The following is a 19,808-nucleotide window of genomic DNA, read 5'->3' on the forward strand; positions in this document are numbered from 1 at the left end:
ACCGCTTCCGCCCCAACCAAAAAGAAGCGGAACCTGCAGCGGGCGCAGAAGTTGCCGCCTCCCGGAAATTGCGATGAGTACGCCCCCGGCCGTACGAACTACACCGACGACGAAACCCTCATTTTGGCCCGATGTTGGGTAGATATATCGGAAGACCCGATTTTCGCGAACAACCAGAGGCAGGTCGCGTACTGGGAGCGCATCGCCGACCTCTCCAATGAGGCCAAGCCGCCAACCGCGTACAAGCGCAAACGTGAGCAACTCCGCAAGCACTGGGATCAAGTGAAGAAGCAAGTGAACTTGTACGCGGCGGAGTTCGAGAAGTTCACGCGGGCACAGGGGAGCGGCGAGAGCTTGAGCGACGTGCGTGCTAAAGCGCTGTTGTCGTACCGGTCGATGTACGGCGACTTCAAGCACGAGGCCATCTGGGCGCTCTTGAGGGACAAGCAGAAGTTCAAAGGTGGAATTTTGCACACTGGTGCGCCGAAGAGGACAAAGACCACCGAAGCTGGTGATTACACGAGCAGCGGCAGCGGCAATCACCTGGTTGACCTCAACCGGACGTACGTGGATGAAGGGAGTTCCGGCACACCGGTGTCCTCCCGGCGTCCTCCCGGCGTCAAGGCTGCGAAGGCAAAGGGGAAGGCGGCCGCGACCTCATCCTCGATTGCTGCAAACCAATCTCCGTTCCCGGAAACGCTCCCGACCCAGACGGCCACCGCGTTTGAGTCGTTGGCAACAACGTCGATGGCGAGGACGTTATTGCAGACGCACAAGGCCATCAAGAAGTGTACCGACCCCGACGAAGCCGAATATCTCTGGGCGTTAATCGATGAGCTGCGTCGGAAGTTGGGAATTGCACCGACTTAGTTGTTTTTTTTTGTAAGTTGAATGGTGTAACTTTTTTTTATTAATGCGTCGCCATTTGTTATTTAGACGTTTTTTATTTACTCGTTACTTGTTATTTGAAAACATTTAAATTAATTAAACAAAACAATAAGATGATGATGTGGCGCATCTTAGGGTGCCCCACTGCAGGTGGGGGGAATGAGGATAAAACTGATGACGTGGCGCGCCATAGGGCGCCCACTGCTGATGCCCTTAGAAAATAAAATATAAGAGATCCGAATGTACCATGAATTATGGTATGCTATATAAAGAGAGATAAAAGGGAAATAAGTTGGCATTAATAATCTATGGAAATGAAGATTTTGGTGTGTGAACGTGGGCCATTCTCGACAATAAAGTTAAAACATTAATAGGGATTTATGCTTTTCTAAACTTTATAATAAAAGTGATATTCCTCTTCTTTACAAATTGTCACTCCCTTTTTTCCGCTTTGATGCTGATATATTGATTTGTAATTAATTATTTAACACCAATTATTTGTGGTAAGTGGTGACACCAATGTAGTGGGGTCAGATTTTTTTAATAATTATTAGACTTTTACACAGATCTCTAATTCGTGATTATTTTTGTTAATCCCTTGAATTTTACGGCACGTTTTGACATGGATTATTTTATTATTGATTGATATTTCGACAAGATTAATGGTTTTTGACATGCTTAAATGATTTCTATATTGTTAATATATACGAAGTAAAAATACAAATAAAAGTAAAAAGGTAATTAGCTTCATGACCCATATAAAAACTACTAATTAAATTGGTACTAATAAATTCCTTTGTTTAGAAACATGCGAACTATTGCTTTATAATCCTTCGATATTGGACTCATTTGAATCCCCTCGAACAAAATCAAACTCACTTTTAGTTTCTTTTGATTGAATCCTCAAAGAACTCATATCATATTTTAACAAACTCACAGTATCATATTTTCACATAACATTTTTAATATCTTACTGTAAAACAAAAGAAAGAAAGAAGAATACCAAATTCAATTGTGATGTAGGGTTCCTAACTTACCATTTATTTTGATTGATTATTTAATTTTACATAACCCGTTCAAAAAAAAGAAGAGTACCAAATTCAATTGTGATTTTGGATTTCTAACTTACCCTATATATTGATAGATGATTTTAACTTCTTCTTGATCCTTTAATCTTTCAAATATTCAATATCTTTATAGATAATAGTACTTAATAAATACTTTAAAACTCAGAGGTCGGGTTTGCTTGAAGCATAGGTACTTAATAAATATCTTACCCTATATCTTTATTGCAAGACTTGCCGAGGTCGGGTTTGCTTGAAAAGCATAGGTTTCCGGCGGATCACGCCTGCAACCAGCCGAGATCGTCTAACAAGTTTTTGGCTCCGAGGAATGGGAAAGATTGCGGGATCAAGTTTTCTATTTCTAGTTCGCAGCCGCCTAGTGTTAACGCCTGTTGATTTTATTCATGTCGTATAATTTGTTACATCTATTCTTTCTGGATCATTGAATGAATGAATAAAATTTCAAAATTTACAAACTCTTCTCAACCTGCATGATGATAGCACAAATAGACATAACACACCCACCCACCAAGTAGACTGCTATGAAACAACTCCAGATACAAGAATTCTGGTGTTTCCAGCCAACTCGGTGATCGAGCAAATCGACAACACGGAAATTTTCACATCATGGGTCGTATCAAGTCATTGGGAGTAAAAACGCATACCATATTTGTAATGATGATACAGATTTACATACATTGATTTGTACCTACTGAAGACAGGTGTATTTGAATACAGGAAGATAGTGTTACATGTTTGCTGTTGTTTCTCGGATCTCTTCCATCGTGATGGCCTGCATAGCAGAAGGTTGCTTCGACTGAGTAACGGGCACCAATCAAGTAGGAAGGAGATAACATGGAGGTTCAACATTATTAACATGAGGGCTATAGAGTGAGACTGAAAATTTTAAGCGACAGAACCTTCGATTTAAAACTTTTGCAGAGTTTTAAGTTAAGCCCCCTTGAATGAAAGAAGAAAACATCATGGTGTATTTTTATTTGATACCTGCTCCTGACCAGTAAAATCATTATCAGGGGTGAGAAAAAGCATGCAGTGACATTCCTTCCTGTTAAATCACCAGAGCAATTAGGACATGAAAGAAAATGTCGCCAGACTACAATCATTGAGTGGGCAACAATAGAAAGAAATTCAAATAAATAAGATCTGAATCACCCAAACTAATGTCTAATGAGCAATTTTTGAAATGGCATCCTATAATGGGTGGTAGGAAGTATATACTGATTCTGATGATAAAAGAACAAATGTAGCAAAATATCATTCCAAATATTGAATGGACAACCAACAAGTTTTAAGAAAAAAAAATAACATACATACAGCAGGAAATTAAGCCAAGTTGGAATATACAACATTTAAACTTTGGTTCGTTCCATTGTTGCAAGATATGAGATGATTCCAGCCTCTTATATGGATTATGGACATCAAATGCAACGCATCATCATAGTAGTATGAAATGCTTTCTATATGAGGTAAGAAACAAGGCAGGGAGCTGATGCAAATTACTGACACTTTATTGCAAGTAATCATCACTAAAATTCATTCAACTGGTGAATCTGTCGTATATTTCAGGTTGGATGTCCATGAGCCCTCGGCTTACAGGTTCAAAAGATTTCACAGTCGTAGTTCATGAGTCACTAATACTGGGTTCCATCTTCACCACCAATATAATCGGCAATTTAGCTCCTACTACTGGGCCACTAAATCTTTTATCATAGGCTATAACTCTATCCCTATCATAACCTAAAGCTGTTCAAAAAACATAAAATAAATCCCAAAACTGAAGAAATTAATTTGCAAGTTGCAACAACCTAACTATTAAACCTTACCTTTCTCTCATAGGAACGCAAGGACAGTTCCAAAAGCCCTGTTGTGCCTCAGCAGCCTTATCATCATAGTGCCTGAAACCACATTGATGAATATATATGCAGCTCATTTCACATAATCTAATTCACATTTCAAAATAAAACTTACTGAAAGCATCTAAAATAGTACTATATACATATATTTGACTGTAATGGAAAAGTACCTGCAAGGGCACAGAGGAGCACCCAATGTATCCCTGTGTTCTGCCAGTCCCTGTTTACGAATTTGACAAAGCACATTTAGTCATAATTTATGATATGCCGAAAAAGAAATCATATATCTCCTTCAAGAATATTTCCTTACTTATACTGTAAAGTTATGTATTCAGTAATATAGCCATTTCAAAAGACGTAAATAAAAAGTTCCTGTTCTTGTAAAGTATACACTTTTAGAAGTGAGCACTGAAGCTGGATATGATTACTCGATGTAAGCACCACATATCATATTACACACGCACAAAGTCACAAACATTAAGCAAGAAACTAGCTTTCATTAAAAGTTCACAGCATAGTAGTGTCCAAGAATGAAGATTTCACCAAAGAAACGAGCAACTTCAGCTGAAAAGTGCTTATAGTTGATTTCCATGTCACCATAAAAATAAAAATTGAACAATTCAGCAGGATGAGCTAGAAACAACTCGTTTTCGCATCATTAAGACTGTGATAAGTGTCTTGTTAGAGATTAAAATTTCCAAGGAGATCATCTGTACTAACACTCTACTCTCACTATGAAAGCTATGGACACAAACAGAATTCAAGATAGACAAAGCATTGGCCGGAATGACTTGAACTCTAACTAGAGAGACTAGATGATTTACAAATGATGCATACACATTTTTTTCTAGAACCTCCGAGCAATTACATTGAACTTTTTCTCAATAAAATTGTCCATAACTTCTTCTATTACAGTTACGCGAGAAAAGTAAAAACAAATACAAATACAAACATAGACGTTAATGAGAAATTGAAACGAATACCTTGATGACAACAGAGGTGACCCCTTTATCGACACAGAAATATGTATCGGACTTCCTCGCATACTGCTCCGAGAATTTCCTCATTATTTCGATCGATTTCTCCGTCGGCTCAACTACAACAACGCACAATCATCTTTCCATCTATCCCTAACTATCAGAAGAAATTGTAAATTAATTGACCGGATTCACGTAAAACCACAAAAGTACCTTTAGCGACTGCGCCAAGGCGGCGACGCGGACGCGACGGCGGAGCAGCGACAGAGGAAATGCCTAGGCCGGCGCTGTAGGAAGTCGAAGCTTGAAGAGCTCTCATGGCTGACAATTTGGATCTGATTTTGTGCAACTCTCTAACCACCACTTGTATACAGCAGATGATATTTTTTCCTTTCTATCTAAAAAATGAATGAAAAATCGAGTTTAAAAAATTGCTGTTATTTTGGAAGCGGCGAAGCACCACCACTCATTAGTCATTGCCCAATATCACTGGAACTGAGAAGTGTCCAAATCTTAAACTGGGCCACACTTAATGGGCTCGATTTCGTGTATTAGCGGCCCAACTTATTTTTCCTTTTGTACTACTAAAACAATTACTTTGGTGGAAGAAATTAAATATATGCAGAGCTTGTTGCAAAATTCAAATCATTTTATACAGATGTTAGTTATCCTCCAATTAGAATTTACTGAACTTTAATTTATTTTTACGAATTCTCAATCAATATTTAATTAATTAAAGAAATTAAAAATGGTGCACTAAAACCACCTCTGATTCCGATTCACCTATTATTTATAAGGAGTAATAGTAGGTAAAATCATAAACTTTGGTAACTTAAACTTTAAAAATAGCGAATTAATATAACCATGGTTTATATATATATATATATCACGAACGTGTATACATTTCATAATAATTAAATACAAAATTTATCTCAACCATAAAAAAAGCGAAACTACTTTATAGATATATAGATATTAGTTTCGTAGCAAGAAAAGTAAGGATTTCCAATTGATGCATGTAACTTTTAGCACCTCAATTTCCAAGTAACAAAAATAAGTAATTATTAACTTATTTATTGTATTTTAACTTTTATCTTGATACAATACAAGATTCTAAGAGAGTGGTCGTAGTCAAATTAAGATAATATTCTCAATCTCATTACATATGGAAGAATTTTTCACCAGTAAAACAAGAAATTTTCACGAAGTTGATAACATTCTATCTGACAAGTAAAATAGGAAAAATTAGTATACACCTTTATCAATTCCAGGAATTGGATAGGCATAAAAGCAATGAATTAGAATTCAAAGAAAATGGCTTCCAAACAAACAAGATGCAGATTTTATTGTCCCATTCACAGATATCAATGAAATTTATCAAAGAAAAAGACCCTTTTTCTCGTTGTTACAAAGCGTGAAGATACAAAAAAAAGGTGAAGATTTAGAGATTTTTAATTCTATCAAGAATGGGAGACTTTACATACTTGTCGTCGTACCATTATATTTCTGTGCTATTTTGAGAATTAGTGGACTTTTACATTAACTTGTGGATATTTATGTGAATTTGTGAGTACATATTTTAAAAGTGATGATAACTTTTTTTTGTTGTTGCAGAAACTATATACTATGTCACGTTTGTTTTTAACTGATTCAAATTATTCAATGCTTTTGCAAGGAAATTAATTCAATGTTACAATTCCAAATTAATTAAAGAACGTTTTTCAGGTTACGTTATTTGAATATTAATTTCTATTTTTCTCTGCATAATACTAAGGGCATCAGCAGTGGGGCGCCCTAAGAGCATCTGCAATGGGCGGACGATGGCACGCCCGATGGCGCGCATCGTCCGCGCCATCCATCGTCCGCACCCATTGCGGGTGCGCGCCATAGGGCGCGGACGATAGTCGCGCCCTATACTTCAGTCGCGGAGGATAGCGCGGACGATGGCACGCGGTTTCGTTTTTTTATAAATACCGTTCATTTGTAACATTTCATTTCACGCGATTTCATTTTCGAAACTTACATTTACATAATTACTACGAAATGGATTCAAGCCACAAGCTCCGGTCCCAGTAGAGCTCCCGACCCAGACGGCCACCGCGTTTGAGTCGTTAGCAACAGCGTCGATGGCAAGGACGATGTTGCAGACGCACAGGGCCCTCAAGAAGTGTACCGACCCCGACGAAGCCGAATATCTCCGGGAGTTACTCGATGAGCTGCGTCGGAAGTTGGAAATTGGTCCGACTTAGTTTTTTTTATTAGTTCAATTATGTAACTTTTTTTTATTAAAACTTCGCCGTTTGTTATTTAGACCATTTTTTATTTACTCGTTACTTGTTATTTGAAAACAGTTAAATTAATTAAACAAAACAATAAAATGATGATGTGGCGCCTTAGGGCGCCCCACTGCAGGTGGGGAGGTAGGAGGATAAAACTGCTGACGTGGCGCGCCTTAGGGCGCCCCATTGCTAATGCTCTAAGGCGCGCCCTATGGCGCGCCATTTAAATGTTTTCAAACAACAAGTAACGAGTAAATAAAAAACGTCTAAAGAACAAATGACGACACATTAATAAAAAAAGTTACACCATTCAACTTACAAAAAAAACAACTAAGTCGGTACAATTTTCAACTTCCGACGCAGCTCATCGATTAATGCCCGGAGATATTCGACTTCGTCGGGGTCGGTACACTTCTTGAGGGCCTTGTGCGTCTGCAATAACGTCCTCGCCATCAACGCTGTTGCCAACGACTCAAACGCGGTGGCCGTCTGGGTCGGGAGCGTTTCCGGGAACGAAGATGGGTTTGCAGCGGTCGAGGATGAGGTCGCGGCCGCCTTCCCCTTGGCCTTCGCAGCCTTGACACCGGACGGACGCAGGGAGGACACCGGTGTGCCGGAACTCCCTTCATCCACGTACGTCCGGTTGAGGTCAACCGGGTGATTGCCGCTGCCGCTGCTCGTGTAATCACCAGCTTCGGTGGTCTTCGTCCTCTTCGGCGCACCAGTGTGCAGAATTCCACCTTGGAACTTTTGCTTGTCCCTCAAGAGCGCCCAGATGGCCTCGTGCTTGAAGTCGCCGTACATCGACCGGTACGACAACAACGCTTTAGCGCGCACGTCGCTCAAGCTCTCGCCGCTCCCCTGTGCCCGCGTGAACTTCTCGAACTCCGCCGCGTACAAGTTCACTTGCTTCTTCACTTGATCCCAGTGCTTGCGGAGTTGCTCACGTTTGCGCTTGTACGCGGTCGGCGGCTTGGCCTCATTGTAGAGGCCGACGATGCGCTCCCAGTACGCACCCTGCCTCCGGTTGTTCGCGAAAATCGGGTCTTCCGATATATCTACCCAACACCGGGCCAAAATAAGAGTTTCGTCGTCGGTGTAGTTCGTACAGTCGGGGGCGTACTCCAACACCGGGCCAAAATAATTGCAGTACCATCTTTATACTATACCATGTAAAAAATCTAAAAAATGTTTTTAATTACTCCATCTTCTTATAATCAATGCCAACAAATTCAAAATTAGACCACATAATTATGTACATGTGTTTATTTCCGAACAAGTGGTATCAGAGCTCAGGTGTCTATGGGTCGGGCATGGATGAGCCCTGGTTAGGGTCGGGCCCTGAAAGACTCGGGTTAGAGTCGGGCCCAGGATGACCCAGTGGCCAGGGCTGGAATGACCCATGTTCGTGTCGACTGCGTTCCCGTTGTAGTCTCAGTTTGAGGGGATGTTTGTTGGGTTACAAATCCATCCCACATCGGATGAGTAAGGGAAGTTGGAAGATGTATATAATTCATGTGCAACCTCAATTAGTTTGAGGCCTTTTGGGAGTGACCCAAAAACAAATCCGTGCAGGCTTGACCCAAAGCGGACAGTCGCTATCCTAAGAGTGTAATATGTAAATTATCGGGATTCGTGACAAACTAATTATGCACTGAAATGAAGGGAACAAGATAGGCTATAAACATAACAATAACTCGTAAATCCAATCACATAAAAGCTATCTACTCAAGCCTATCTACCCAATAACTTTGATAACGCTCTAGGCCATTCAATTCTATCTACCCAATAATTTCAAAGACATCACTCATCACTTAATTTCAAACTTAGACTGCCCAATAATTTCAAAGTCATCACTCATCACTTAGATTAAAACATTTTACGTTCCAAGAATCCTCAAATCCGTATTAAAAAAATATTAGTAATATTTATATTCTACATCACCAATTTAAGCACATTTTGTATAAAAACAATTAATTACGTTTTATCTTCAACAAAATAGCAACTTTGATCTATTTATATCCCGTTTTACATAATCTTGAGACGGAACAATAAGTCATCTCGCCAGATTCTTAAGCGGATTATAATTTAATAGAGGTAATGTTTTATACCCTTAATTTTCATGTTTTTTTCTACAAAAACTATCAACTTGGGGAAATTATTTATGTTACATAATTGAACTCATTTTTCGGAAATGTTGAAATGTAAAATATGGTAAGTGAAAAAACCAAAATAAAAAACACACAAATTATAGAATTCGTAACTTTTTAATTATGAGATCGTGGACTACCATGTAAGTAGGTCGTGAACGATAGACAACTTTCCAATCAGCAAGATGCCACACTGTATGAACATAATACACACACATGTGCGTGTTCATAGTTGGATTCATTGAAATGTAAAGATATGAATTCATTTGTAATTCAAAGAGCTAGCTAAAATAAATCCCATATTAAATAAGTAGCACAAACCGACAACGAATTCTTAATTAGCACACTAATTAGCTAGGTTGATCAATGAAGTCTAAACAAGAAAGTTTCTGATAAAAAATCACTTCCTTGATCTGAAGAAGCATGTGTGTAATCATGTAAAACACCCCAAGAAATAGACAACTCAAGATCAGAAACTCTGAAAACCCTAATTTCCTACACATACATATAGCTAAAGAATTAGACAATCAATTAAAGCTTCATTATAAAATGCTGAAAACCATACAACTATATATAGATCTGTAAAACTCAGCAACAAATTAAAACTCTGATTACATATATTTCCCCACACACAGGGACGGAGCCAGGATTTTGTAGGGAAGGGGGTAAATTTACCTATCAAGAAAACTTAAGAATTTGAGGAAGGGCATTTAGTGAAAAAAAAAAAAAAAAATTTATAATCGGCCATATATATACGGAGGTAGAAAATTTGAGGTGGGGCAAATGCCCCTCATATGGGCTTACTAGATCCGGCCCTGCACACACACACAAAGATCTCACAAATCACACACCACTCACTAACCCTAAAACGAAAAACTCAAAAAAGCAAAGAAACAAAGAAAAAAACAGTTACAAGATGTTGATCTAGTAAAGAGATCGATATAATCGGACCGTGATGCTCAATTCCCCCATGAAGAAGAGAAAAAATTGATGGATAGCAATTAAGATTCAGAAAAGCAGAACCCTCTCGATTTCTTCTTCTTCTTCATCATCATCATCATTTGTATGAGTCTTGGGAGTTAATGATGAGAGGTTTGATTTGTGTGCAGAGGGATAATGATGGCGGTTTTGAAGGGGGTGGGGGTGGGGCGAAGCATGGTGGCGTGGTATGAAATGATGATGATTGTTTGTGGCGATGGAATGATGGATTTAAAAAGCAAACAAGTATGCGAGAGTTTTCGTGCTGTCTCTTTCTTCCTTTCTTTTTTATTTTCTTTCTTATTATTGAATTCAATGAAGATGAAGGGACCCCTTTTGCATTAGAATATTAGACTGTTTTGTGTTGACATCATTGCAAACCTGCCATGTTTTTTTGGTAAACTTCTCTTTTTCATTTTCTTTTCCTTTTTCTCTTTTTGGTTGAGGAGATAATCTCTAAAATCATAAACTTTAGCCCAAACTTGAGATTTTGGGGAAAAGAAAAAGTAGTACTATAGATTGCAACGAATAGTTAGGTTGGCATCAGAGAAAAGAACGAAGCTCGAAAGTCCGAAGACTTCCAGACTTCGTTCTTTTCTTTAATGCAAAAGGGGGTCCTCTTATCTAATACTAGCAAGAGAAAGATGAATCATATTTATATTGTCTCAGTTTAGAGGTGCCACGGTTTCGGAACCGGCGGTTCCAGTTATAGAAATTGCCGAACCGGAACTGAACCACAAGGGTGTGTCGCAGTTACCGTTCTGGTTCTTAAACCGCGGTTTCGGTTTCTGTTCTGAACCGCCGATTTTCGGCTATTTTTTGCGGTTTCGACTCGGTTTCGCAGTTCTGGCATGGTTTCGGTTCGGAAATTTCGAACCTGAATCAAACCACGGTTCTAAAACCAATGGTTTCGGTTTGGGTAAATTCCCACGGTTACGGTTTCCTGGTTAACCGTCAGAACTGTAAACCTTGGGCACCTCTATTCCAGTCTAATTCAAGGTGGTCCATTCTTGAATGACATATTCTTTCTGTCATCTAAAAGTTGAAACTTTGAAGATGATGTGTGTTTTAATATAAAATTGATAAAATATAAAAAAAGATAAAATGATTATATCATTATTAGTGAAGAATGAAGCTATTTTAAATAGGTCACCCATGCCTTTCTTATAAGTGGGAGGGTGGGTTATCTATATGGGGGAAGAGTAATATGCACTTAAATAGATGAGACATGAGCCTTACCAAGTCCATGTGGGATGAGATTTAAGATATTTTAATACGCACTTACACGTATGGGCCTGAATGTACACCAGGCTTCCACATATAAGAGCATCAGCAATGGCGCCCGTCCCGGCAGAATTCCGACCGGCGTGCCGGAATTTCGCGGCGGACGTCTGCCATTGTGCATGGTATGCATCGATACGGAATTCCGCCGAGGACACCGCAGTTCCGTGGTGTTACGCGGAATTCCGTCGCGACGGGCGTGCGGACGTCCGCCATTGCGTTGACTCCCACGGACGTCCGCGCGGAATTCCCATTTATTACATTAAATTTTTTAATTGTGGGAAGTCCTCCGGGAAGTCCTTGGGGATGTCCGCCATTGTGCAGTGGGAAGTCCGTATGACGTGGCAGGAGGTGTTTTTGGGAATTCCACGGGGAATTCCGCCGGGAATTCCGCGCCACTGCTGATGCTCTAAGGTAGACAAGAAAAAAGATAAGAGATAAAAAAATTATCATCAACTTGGGCCCACTCTTATACTATATCAGAAATGGTCACTCTATTATTTAAAAGGACTTATAAGGAAAAAGAGTTATCCATACTTATATACGTGAAACATGTTCATCACCAAGTCATTAACAAAAGATGAAAGTAGACTAATTTTGTGGAATGAACTAAAATGACAAAATGAATACTATTTGGGGGTGTTCGGTTTGCAAGATTGTATCCAGAATTAAATTTGTAGTATGTTTGGTTCATGAGATTCAATCTCACAACTCAATCATAGATGGGTAATCATTGGATAATCAGTAATAGGTAACCCCCTATGACTAAAATAATCTCACAATTCAATCCTAGATTTTATCTTGAAAACCGAACACTTCCTTTAGGGACAAAAAGAGTACTCCATCCGTCCCACAAGAATATGCACTCTTTCTTTTTTTGTCATTCCCATAAGAATATGCACTTTCCAATTTTGAAAACTATTTTATCTCTTATGAGGTGGGACTCATTCCATATTAACAATACTTTAATTACTTTTTCTCTCTACCTCTTTCTTACTTTACTAATTTTATATTAAAATTCATGCCGAACCCAAAGTGCATACTCTTTGGAGACGGATGAAGTATTATTTTAGGTAAAGTTGTTAAGCATAGTAAGGTAGAAAGGAAAAAATGTACCCCTGGTTGATATTTTAATATGAAGACTTCTGAAAGAAATTTCATTCCAATAATGGAATTAACAATCTTAATTGGAATAATAAAAGAAAGATAATAATCTTGATTGAAATGGACGAACTACTATTTAAAATGATGGTGTTTTGGTAGATTGACTTGTTTCTTAAGCTCTAATTTTGCCACATTAGAATTCCAACTTGCTCCATCGGGAAAACGAAAATCTTAAATTCGAAAATTAAATGGCTTTGTTTTAGTACATATTGATTTGTCACTTTAACTCTCATCTTGTCACCTCAAATTCTGAATTGACATGTCATTTTTTATTTTGCTGGAAACCGAAGATATTGTTGAAAATTGGATATAACACAAATTTCACGATTTTTGCGACCAACTTTAAGTTTGAGTAGTTGGATTCTCTCAATAACTAAAAAGTGGTAAGAAATAGTATAATGTTTCTGCCTAAGCTCTTAGTTTTCTAGAGCATTTGTATCTGTCTTTTACCAAGTGTAATTAAGTTGATTTCGTGAAGTGATAATAAATTTATTCATGTTTATATTTGCATGGTTTGTCGGTTTCTTGTTCGAGTATGAATTTTGTTCTCCTTTTCAATGGAATTTTGCCTTCAGATTCTCATGTTGCATCTCCAATAAAATAAAGGTGAATATTATGTGCATTCATCCTAATTGTACACATTTTAACAGTACTTATAGTACTAATGAAAATATTATAGTAATTAAAAATTGGCCAACCCTAATCTAATGGATCCCTTGCACAGCCAATTAAACACAAATTATTAACTAAAATATATTTATTTTTTAATTTCTAGAAAATAATATTGGCACGATTTTTATTCCAAACACAAATTATTAATTTCAGTAAGATATTTTTTATTATGTTTGCTGACATTCTAAAAAACAATACACGGTTTTTATTCCAAACATTTGCAGAAATGTATAGTAAAAAATGATTTCATATTAATTTTCCCGTTAAATTAATTAATTTGCAATTTCTTTAAAGATCAAAGTACTCTAAAAATAGGGATCCAAGTACTCTAAAAATAGAGAGATGAATGGATTGCAATTTACAGCGGAGTAAAATGGCATCGATCGGTATCGTTGATGTAATGTGTCATAAAATCTGTAAAATGTTTTGACTTTTAGCCGTGCGATCTGTATCTGTTATTACTATCTACTCCATCCGTCCCGGATAATTCGTCTCACTTTGACAAGGCACGAGTTTTAAGAAATGTAATGAAAAGTGAGTTGAAAAAGTGAGTGGAACATGAGTCATACTTTTATATATTAATTTTATAGTAAAATGTGAGTAGGAATGAGTTAGTGGAATATGTGGTCCACTACCAAAAATGGTAAAAGTGAAATGAGATAAATTATGTGTGATGGACCGAAATGGAAAAATGAGACAAATTATCCGGGACGGAGGGAGTATGTGCTAAGTAGGATGTTAGGCAATGGAAATATACTAAAAATTAAAATACATTATTTCTTTATATAGTTATGGCATTTTCAGTAAACTCACAAATGTTGGCCTTTGATGTGTGTTTTTCTAATTTAATTTAGATAGAAGAAGTATTGTTTTCACTTGGCAATTTTCAGTAAATTAAACTCACAAATAGTTACTCCTACTATGATTTTTAGCAATTTGCCCTTGTTTTTACATATATAGGGTCATCAGTCTTTGACTTCAACATTTTTTATATGTAAAAATCTCACAAATTTTGATTAATCTAGATGATACGAATCCAAAAAAATAAGCATACATCTTCTAATGAAAAGAACTAATCACTCAATGTCACTTTCTTCGCCATAAATGTATATAAACACAGAGATTAGAATGTGACAGTAAAATTCTTTAATTCCTAGCCTGAATCAACCTAGTAACAGTTTAAGATGTGTACATGTGTCAATCTTCATTAATGTTAGAGCATCATTAACCCTGGCCCGAATTCAGACTACCAGTCCTTTCCACGTCATCATTCCCCTAAATTTGAGTCTCAGACCACAACTGCTCTAACCTCGCAGGCCCCAACCCGGGCCACAACTAATAAATGGCACTATTCACAACTTCAATCTATTTTACTCGTAAAATAAAAACGCCGGAAATTTAAAACACGGAAAAGTTGTTCTTCGATCGGAAATTGAAAATTACAACATAGAAATTTAAAAATACAAAAAAAAAAATAAAACATAACGTCAATGCTGGAAAACGTTGGTGCGTGTCCAAATCTCTTAAATTAGATCCGCTTGGAGGCGAGTGTGTAGTTCATCTTGGCGCATCGCAGCTGAACGGGCCATGACATTGCAGATGTCAGGAGGAAGGCCCAGCACTGGCGTGGCGGTGACAGTGTAGTAACTCCCGGTGCTGGACAACGGATCGTCGCTCCACAAAGTGACATTTTCTTCCTCGTCCTCAACGATCATGTTATGCATTATGATGCATGCATACATGATGTCAGCGATTAGTGGACGCTGCCAACCACGGGCCGCTCCCTTCACAATAGCCCACCGTGCTTGGAGGACTCCGAATGCATGCTCCACCATCTTTCCTAGCCGCCTCTTGCCTTTCGGCAAACAATGCCCTCTGATCCGTTGTCGGACATATGTGATAGTCTTCACGAACACGGGCCATCGAGGGTAGATCTCGTCTGCCATATAGTACCCCATACTATACCGACGGTGGTTGGCCGTGAACTCTACGTTCGGCGCTCGCCCGACACACAAGTCATTGAACAATGGAGACTTGTTCAACACATTGAGGTCGTTGTTTGACCCCGCGACACCAAAGTAGGCATGCCATATCCACAATCATTGGTCGGCAATGGCCTACAACACAATCGTGGGATGTGTGCCCTTGTGCCCGCTAGTGTATTGTCATCTCCAAGCCGTTGGACAATTCTTCCACTGCCAGTGCATACAATCAATGCTGCCAAGCATCCCCGGGAAGCCGTGGGTCTGCTCGTGCAAGTTCACCAACTTACTAACGTCGTCGGTCGTTGGCTTTCTCAAGTTGTATCCTTGAATGCTTCAATGACTGCCCGACAGAATTTAGCTAGGCAATCCCGTCCAGTATGCTCACTTACATGGAGATACTCATCGAACATATCTGTTGTAGTTCCGTAAGCGAGTTGACGTATGACAGACGTGCATTTCTGCAAAGTCGATATACTTTGCCGGCCCACAACATCGGTGGTTTGGCAGAAATACGAGTCACGAGTTACAACTACGTTGACAATGCGCAGGAACAAAGGCCTCCGCATCCGGAACCGGCGACGGAACATCTGATCACTCCATCGCGGATCGCTAGAGAAATAATCTGTGAAAAGCCGCAAAGCCGCTTGTTCACGGTCTCGATGAATATACATCCGGGTACGTGGTACCCGGACTTGTTGTTCGTTCCAAGCTTGAATAGCAGCTTGGTAGCGTTCGACTTCGTTGTTGATTTCTTCTTGGATTGTCGGTACCGCATCTTCTAACATTCGGGACATTTGAGCATCGAATTATCTTTGACGATGAGGTATTTTTTCGAATTTTAGAAAGAGAAATGAAGTTGAATGGATATGAAAATGGATGGAGTGGCATTTATAAATAAATTTTTGAATTAAATTTTTTTTTAAGTTGCGGCCCTGCCCGGCCCGAACACGAATTAACGTTGGGCCGGACTGCGTTGCGGCCAGTCCCGAACCAATTAACCCCAAGGCCGGCCGGACCCGGGAGCGTCCTCAGGCCGCAACTGCGGCCCGGGACCGGCCCAGGCCGCATCTTCCTCTCCTCCAACGCAAAGCCTGGGCCGGGACGCTCATTGCAGGCCCGGCCCAAAGCGTTAAGGATGCTCTTAAGGCCTCTTTTATGAGAGAAAATAATGATTTGATGAGAAGTTACTAAAAGGACGACAGTCTGTTTAAAATAGAATTACGAAACGCGTATCTAGCATTAAAAGTGCTCAGTGTTGGGCTCATCGCTAATTATTTACAATATATTATCAAATGACAAAAAAAGATCATTTTTAGACGATAAATGAAGGTCATAATCCGTCCAAACCCATAACACAAACAAAGCAATGTAATTTTTACAAGGATTATAGAAAAATGTAGCAATGGGGTAAATATGAATTGATTATGGAACGAAAGTGCACGTATATTTATGATATATGAAGACGGAAAAACTAACAACAAATATGGAGTATGATTTACAACCCTCATGCTGACGTAGGAAGTCTGACAACAACTTTTATGCGTTGTCAATGGAAAACCCAAAAAGGGGGGGCCCAAATGAAAACTATCGCCGTTTCGTTTTCAATTTCTACTCTTCTAATTAATTTTATCCCATATGTACAACTATACAAGTGGTAATATTAATTTATCATTACAGCACTTTTATCACAATCATTGATACAAAGATATTGGCAGGAATTTACTAATAGAATGTCTTTAAGATAAACTAGTAAATAAACGGAAAGATAGGATAAAAGAAATAGAATTGTGTCCAAAAATAGAAAAAAAAAACAGTGTCCTAGTTTGGAAATAAACTCAAAATGACAAAGCATAATACACTATACGGAGATAGGCACTATCTGTATAGACTGTATATCAGATGCTAAATGAGTTTAATAAACTAATTTTATTTTAATATACATGTACTAATATTTTAAAAGATTACTACTGCCATAAAAATAAGTAAATCGAAAGTCAATAAAAATACGTAGAATATAAAGTCATAGGCTATAAATATACATATTCACAGAGTGATGTATATTTATACGCATATATATATTCTGATACAGCAGCACGAATCCATTCACTCCGAGTTGCTTTATACATCTTCACATGGTGGGGGCTTTCAGTTCCACAAACCCCAGATAAATGCTTTGTCTGTACAGATTCCTGAACTATCAAAAAGAATATGATAAAAAACAATAAATGACAAAAGGCAATCACGCCGGTTGATCAAATTCTCAGAATTCTCTTGACTGTTTCTCAGCAAGTTCAGAATAAAGATTCTCTGAGGAGCGATAAAGGATAGATTCTAGCTTAAGCTCCATAATGCAGGATATTGGTGGAGGGTTAGTTACCTGATGAGTGCGAAATGGTGTCTGAAACTGTTAGTTGTTGCTGGGAATGCCGTCTGAAACTGCTAGCTCTCTGATGGAAGATGTCAAACCACACTCGAGCCTGATTGCTGACATGAGCTCGGGAGATACGAGTGCACGAGGCTTTACCTCTCCTTGTGCTTGATCAGGCTCAGGTTCTATTCCTGATCCCCAACCTCTGTAGAGTATCACTTTGCTAGGTTCGTGAGAAACAAGAATGGCGCCTGTTGCTTGCTGGAAGGGTAAGACAAGGAGGGCAGTTGATCAATTTATAATCTAAATCAAAATATGAATTCTTGACAGCCCAAACCACATATGGATACCGACCTGGAGATTGTATATCACCTCCCGAGCAGATGTCCCCTTGGCTCTGCCCTTGATACTCACTATGGCGAGGGGATGCTTTTGGAAATGCTCCTTTATTGTTTTAGCAACTCCGGTGATGACATTGCTCTTGCCTGACATAATAATGGTAAAATCGGCATAAGCAAGCTTAGCACAGTCTATACATACTTTCAACAATAATAAGACTAGAATGCTAAAGTTGAAAAGAAGCTGATATCTATCGGTTAGAACTTTCGGTTTCAGGTAAGAAAAAAATTACACGCGAACCAGCTAAAAGGTTTATGTGGAGGAGATTAAAAACAACACCCATCACTGAACCCATGGCGAAGTGACTAATGGAGTAATGGTCTTCGTGATATGTAAGTTTTTTTTAAGGTGATATACTTGACAATTTGTAGCTTTAGTAATCACGCAACAGAAAAATTTAGCACCCCTTCTATACAATTATCGGACAAACTAATTTCTAGAAAGTAGTTACACAAGCATGATCTAGTTGAACAGGTGAACAGCCTGGAGAAAAATGAGAGTACAGGGATTACCAACAGCGAGCAATGGTGCTCGTTTTATCTTCAGCGCTTGCTTCCTTAGAAGAAGCCTCTCTTGTTTGAGAGCTGGAGAACCCTAGAAGGCACCGATGGTGACCTTTGAGGGATGCTTTTCTGAACTGTGGTTCTCGTTTGAGAATTCCGGTTACCACTGGTATTATATCTCCCACCTTGACCATGAGAAGGGATATAATTGGTGGTTGAAGTGCGCATTCTATCTTGTGACTAAAATTGTCACAGCATGCATCAAATTAGTACTATTTGTGTAGAAAACATTCACCCATAAAAAGAAAAACAGAGATCCAGTGTCTTCAGAATTTACCCTTCCGACTGCAAAACCTCTGGTTCCTTGGGTGATGATTTATGGTGAAGCTCCGGTTCAACCTTTTCAAACAAATAATTTCTTTTCGCTGCAGGCCCTACAGAGTCATCTCCTAGCACGTTTGGGGGACTAAAATCCAAAGTTACGTTTGCAGCGTGCACGGAATCCTCTAGTTCTGTAAAAGTTGAATCAGTTCCACCGGTTTCTTTAACCTTAACAATTGCAAGAAAAGGAAAGGTTATAGGAGTGAGCCTTGTGAAGTATGTTCCATTAGAGAAGGGAAACAACAAATATCTTGAAGCGCTACAGATAGCAAATTATAGTCCAGATCCTACGGGTTAAGAAGTAAAAGATCAATACGATGAAGGTACAAAACTAAACATATGAAGAAGGGAGCATCATTACGTTTAACCCACTTTATCATGAGTATCAACTAAGGTCTGTTTTCTTTGGTTGTAATTTATTAGGGAAAAGATAACTCCCACCATTTAAATTCTTTATTTTCCCTCCTTATCTACAAAAATAATACTATCACCATTTCTTATCCCCCTTTTCACTCCAAAGAGGGATAATATATCACATCAATAATCTAAAAGGAGTAACATAAAAGGTGAGGATTTTCTCTTCCAACAGAATGCACCATAACAGTCTAATAGACCACCATAAATCAGATAGTTGGGTTTTCATTTGCCATTCACTCTTACATGCATGCTCATGATTCACCGCAGAAACAATCTTGCATATCTAACGATTTTTATTGGCTGAGAAAAGGAATACTGTAAATCTGAAGCATCATTCCAGACCCCTCAGATGGAGGAAGAAGGGATATAGTAATATATAAATGGAAGTTAACTCAACTTTACCTCGTTAGCGGGATCTTCAAAGAAAG

General features: G+C 38.7%; 1 protein-coding gene and 1 long non-coding RNA gene across 6 annotated transcripts; both read right to left on the minus strand.

Moving 5' to 3' along the window:
- Window positions 1-2,383: 2,383 nt before the first annotated feature.
- LOC121789873 (ferredoxin-thioredoxin reductase catalytic chain, chloroplastic-like) lies at window positions 2,384-5,210 on the minus strand. 4 transcript variants are annotated; one of them, XM_042188214.1, is made up of 6 exons: window positions 5,017-5,210; window positions 4,810-4,922; window positions 3,997-4,046; window positions 3,797-3,868; window positions 2,958-2,963; window positions 2,384-2,745 (listed from the first exon to the last, which is right to left on the minus strand). In XM_042188214.1, exons 1-6 carry the CDS (start codon window positions 5,120-5,122, stop codon window positions 2,595-2,597), a joined length of 498 nt encoding a protein of 165 aa, XP_042044148.1. In that variant the 5' UTR covers window positions 5,123-5,210; the 3' UTR covers window positions 2,384-2,594. The 4 variants fall into 4 exon arrangements, 3 of the variants coding, with proteins under 3 accessions (XP_042044148.1, XP_042044149.1, XP_042044150.1); XR_006048164.1 differs by having other exon boundaries at window positions 2,598-2,745; window positions 2,873-3,018; window positions 5,017-5,209; XM_042188215.1 differs by having other exon boundaries at window positions 2,598-2,745; window positions 2,873-2,963.
- Window positions 5,211-17,134: 11,924 nt separating this feature from the next.
- On the minus strand, window positions 17,135-18,708 carry LOC121789875. Of its 2 annotated transcripts, none has more exons than XR_006048166.1 (4): window positions 18,592-18,708; window positions 18,035-18,165; window positions 17,690-17,941; window positions 17,135-17,501 (listed from the first exon to the last, which is right to left on the minus strand). It is a non-coding gene; the product is annotated as an uncharacterized LOC121789875 (long non-coding RNA). The 2 variants fall into 2 exon arrangements; XR_006048165.1 differs by having other exon boundaries at window positions 17,135-17,506.
- Between the last annotated feature and the right edge of the window lie 1,100 nt (window positions 18,709-19,808).

Source organism: Salvia splendens, unplaced genomic scaffold (assembly GCF_004379255.2).
Source record: "Salvia splendens isolate huo1 unplaced genomic scaffold, SspV2 ctg360, whole genome shotgun sequence".
NCBI classification, from domain to species: Eukaryota; Viridiplantae; Streptophyta; class Magnoliopsida; order Lamiales; family Lamiaceae; genus Salvia; species Salvia splendens.

Excerpts from the sequence above, each read along its gene's own strand:
- LOC121789873 (XM_042188214.1), bottom strand. The coding sequence starts at position 5,122 with ATGAGAGCTCTTCAAGCTTCGACTTCCTACAGCGCCGGCCTAGGCATT. Across the intron at positions 4,047-4,809 it reads TCACCTCTGTTGTCATCAAG|GGACTGGCAGAACACAGGGA; the intron begins GTATTCGTTTCA and ends ATTCGTAAACAG. Across the intron at positions 3,869-3,996 it reads GCTCCTCTGTGCCCTTGCAG|GCACTATGATGATAAGGCTG; the intron begins GTACTTTTCCAT and ends ATGTGGTTTCAG.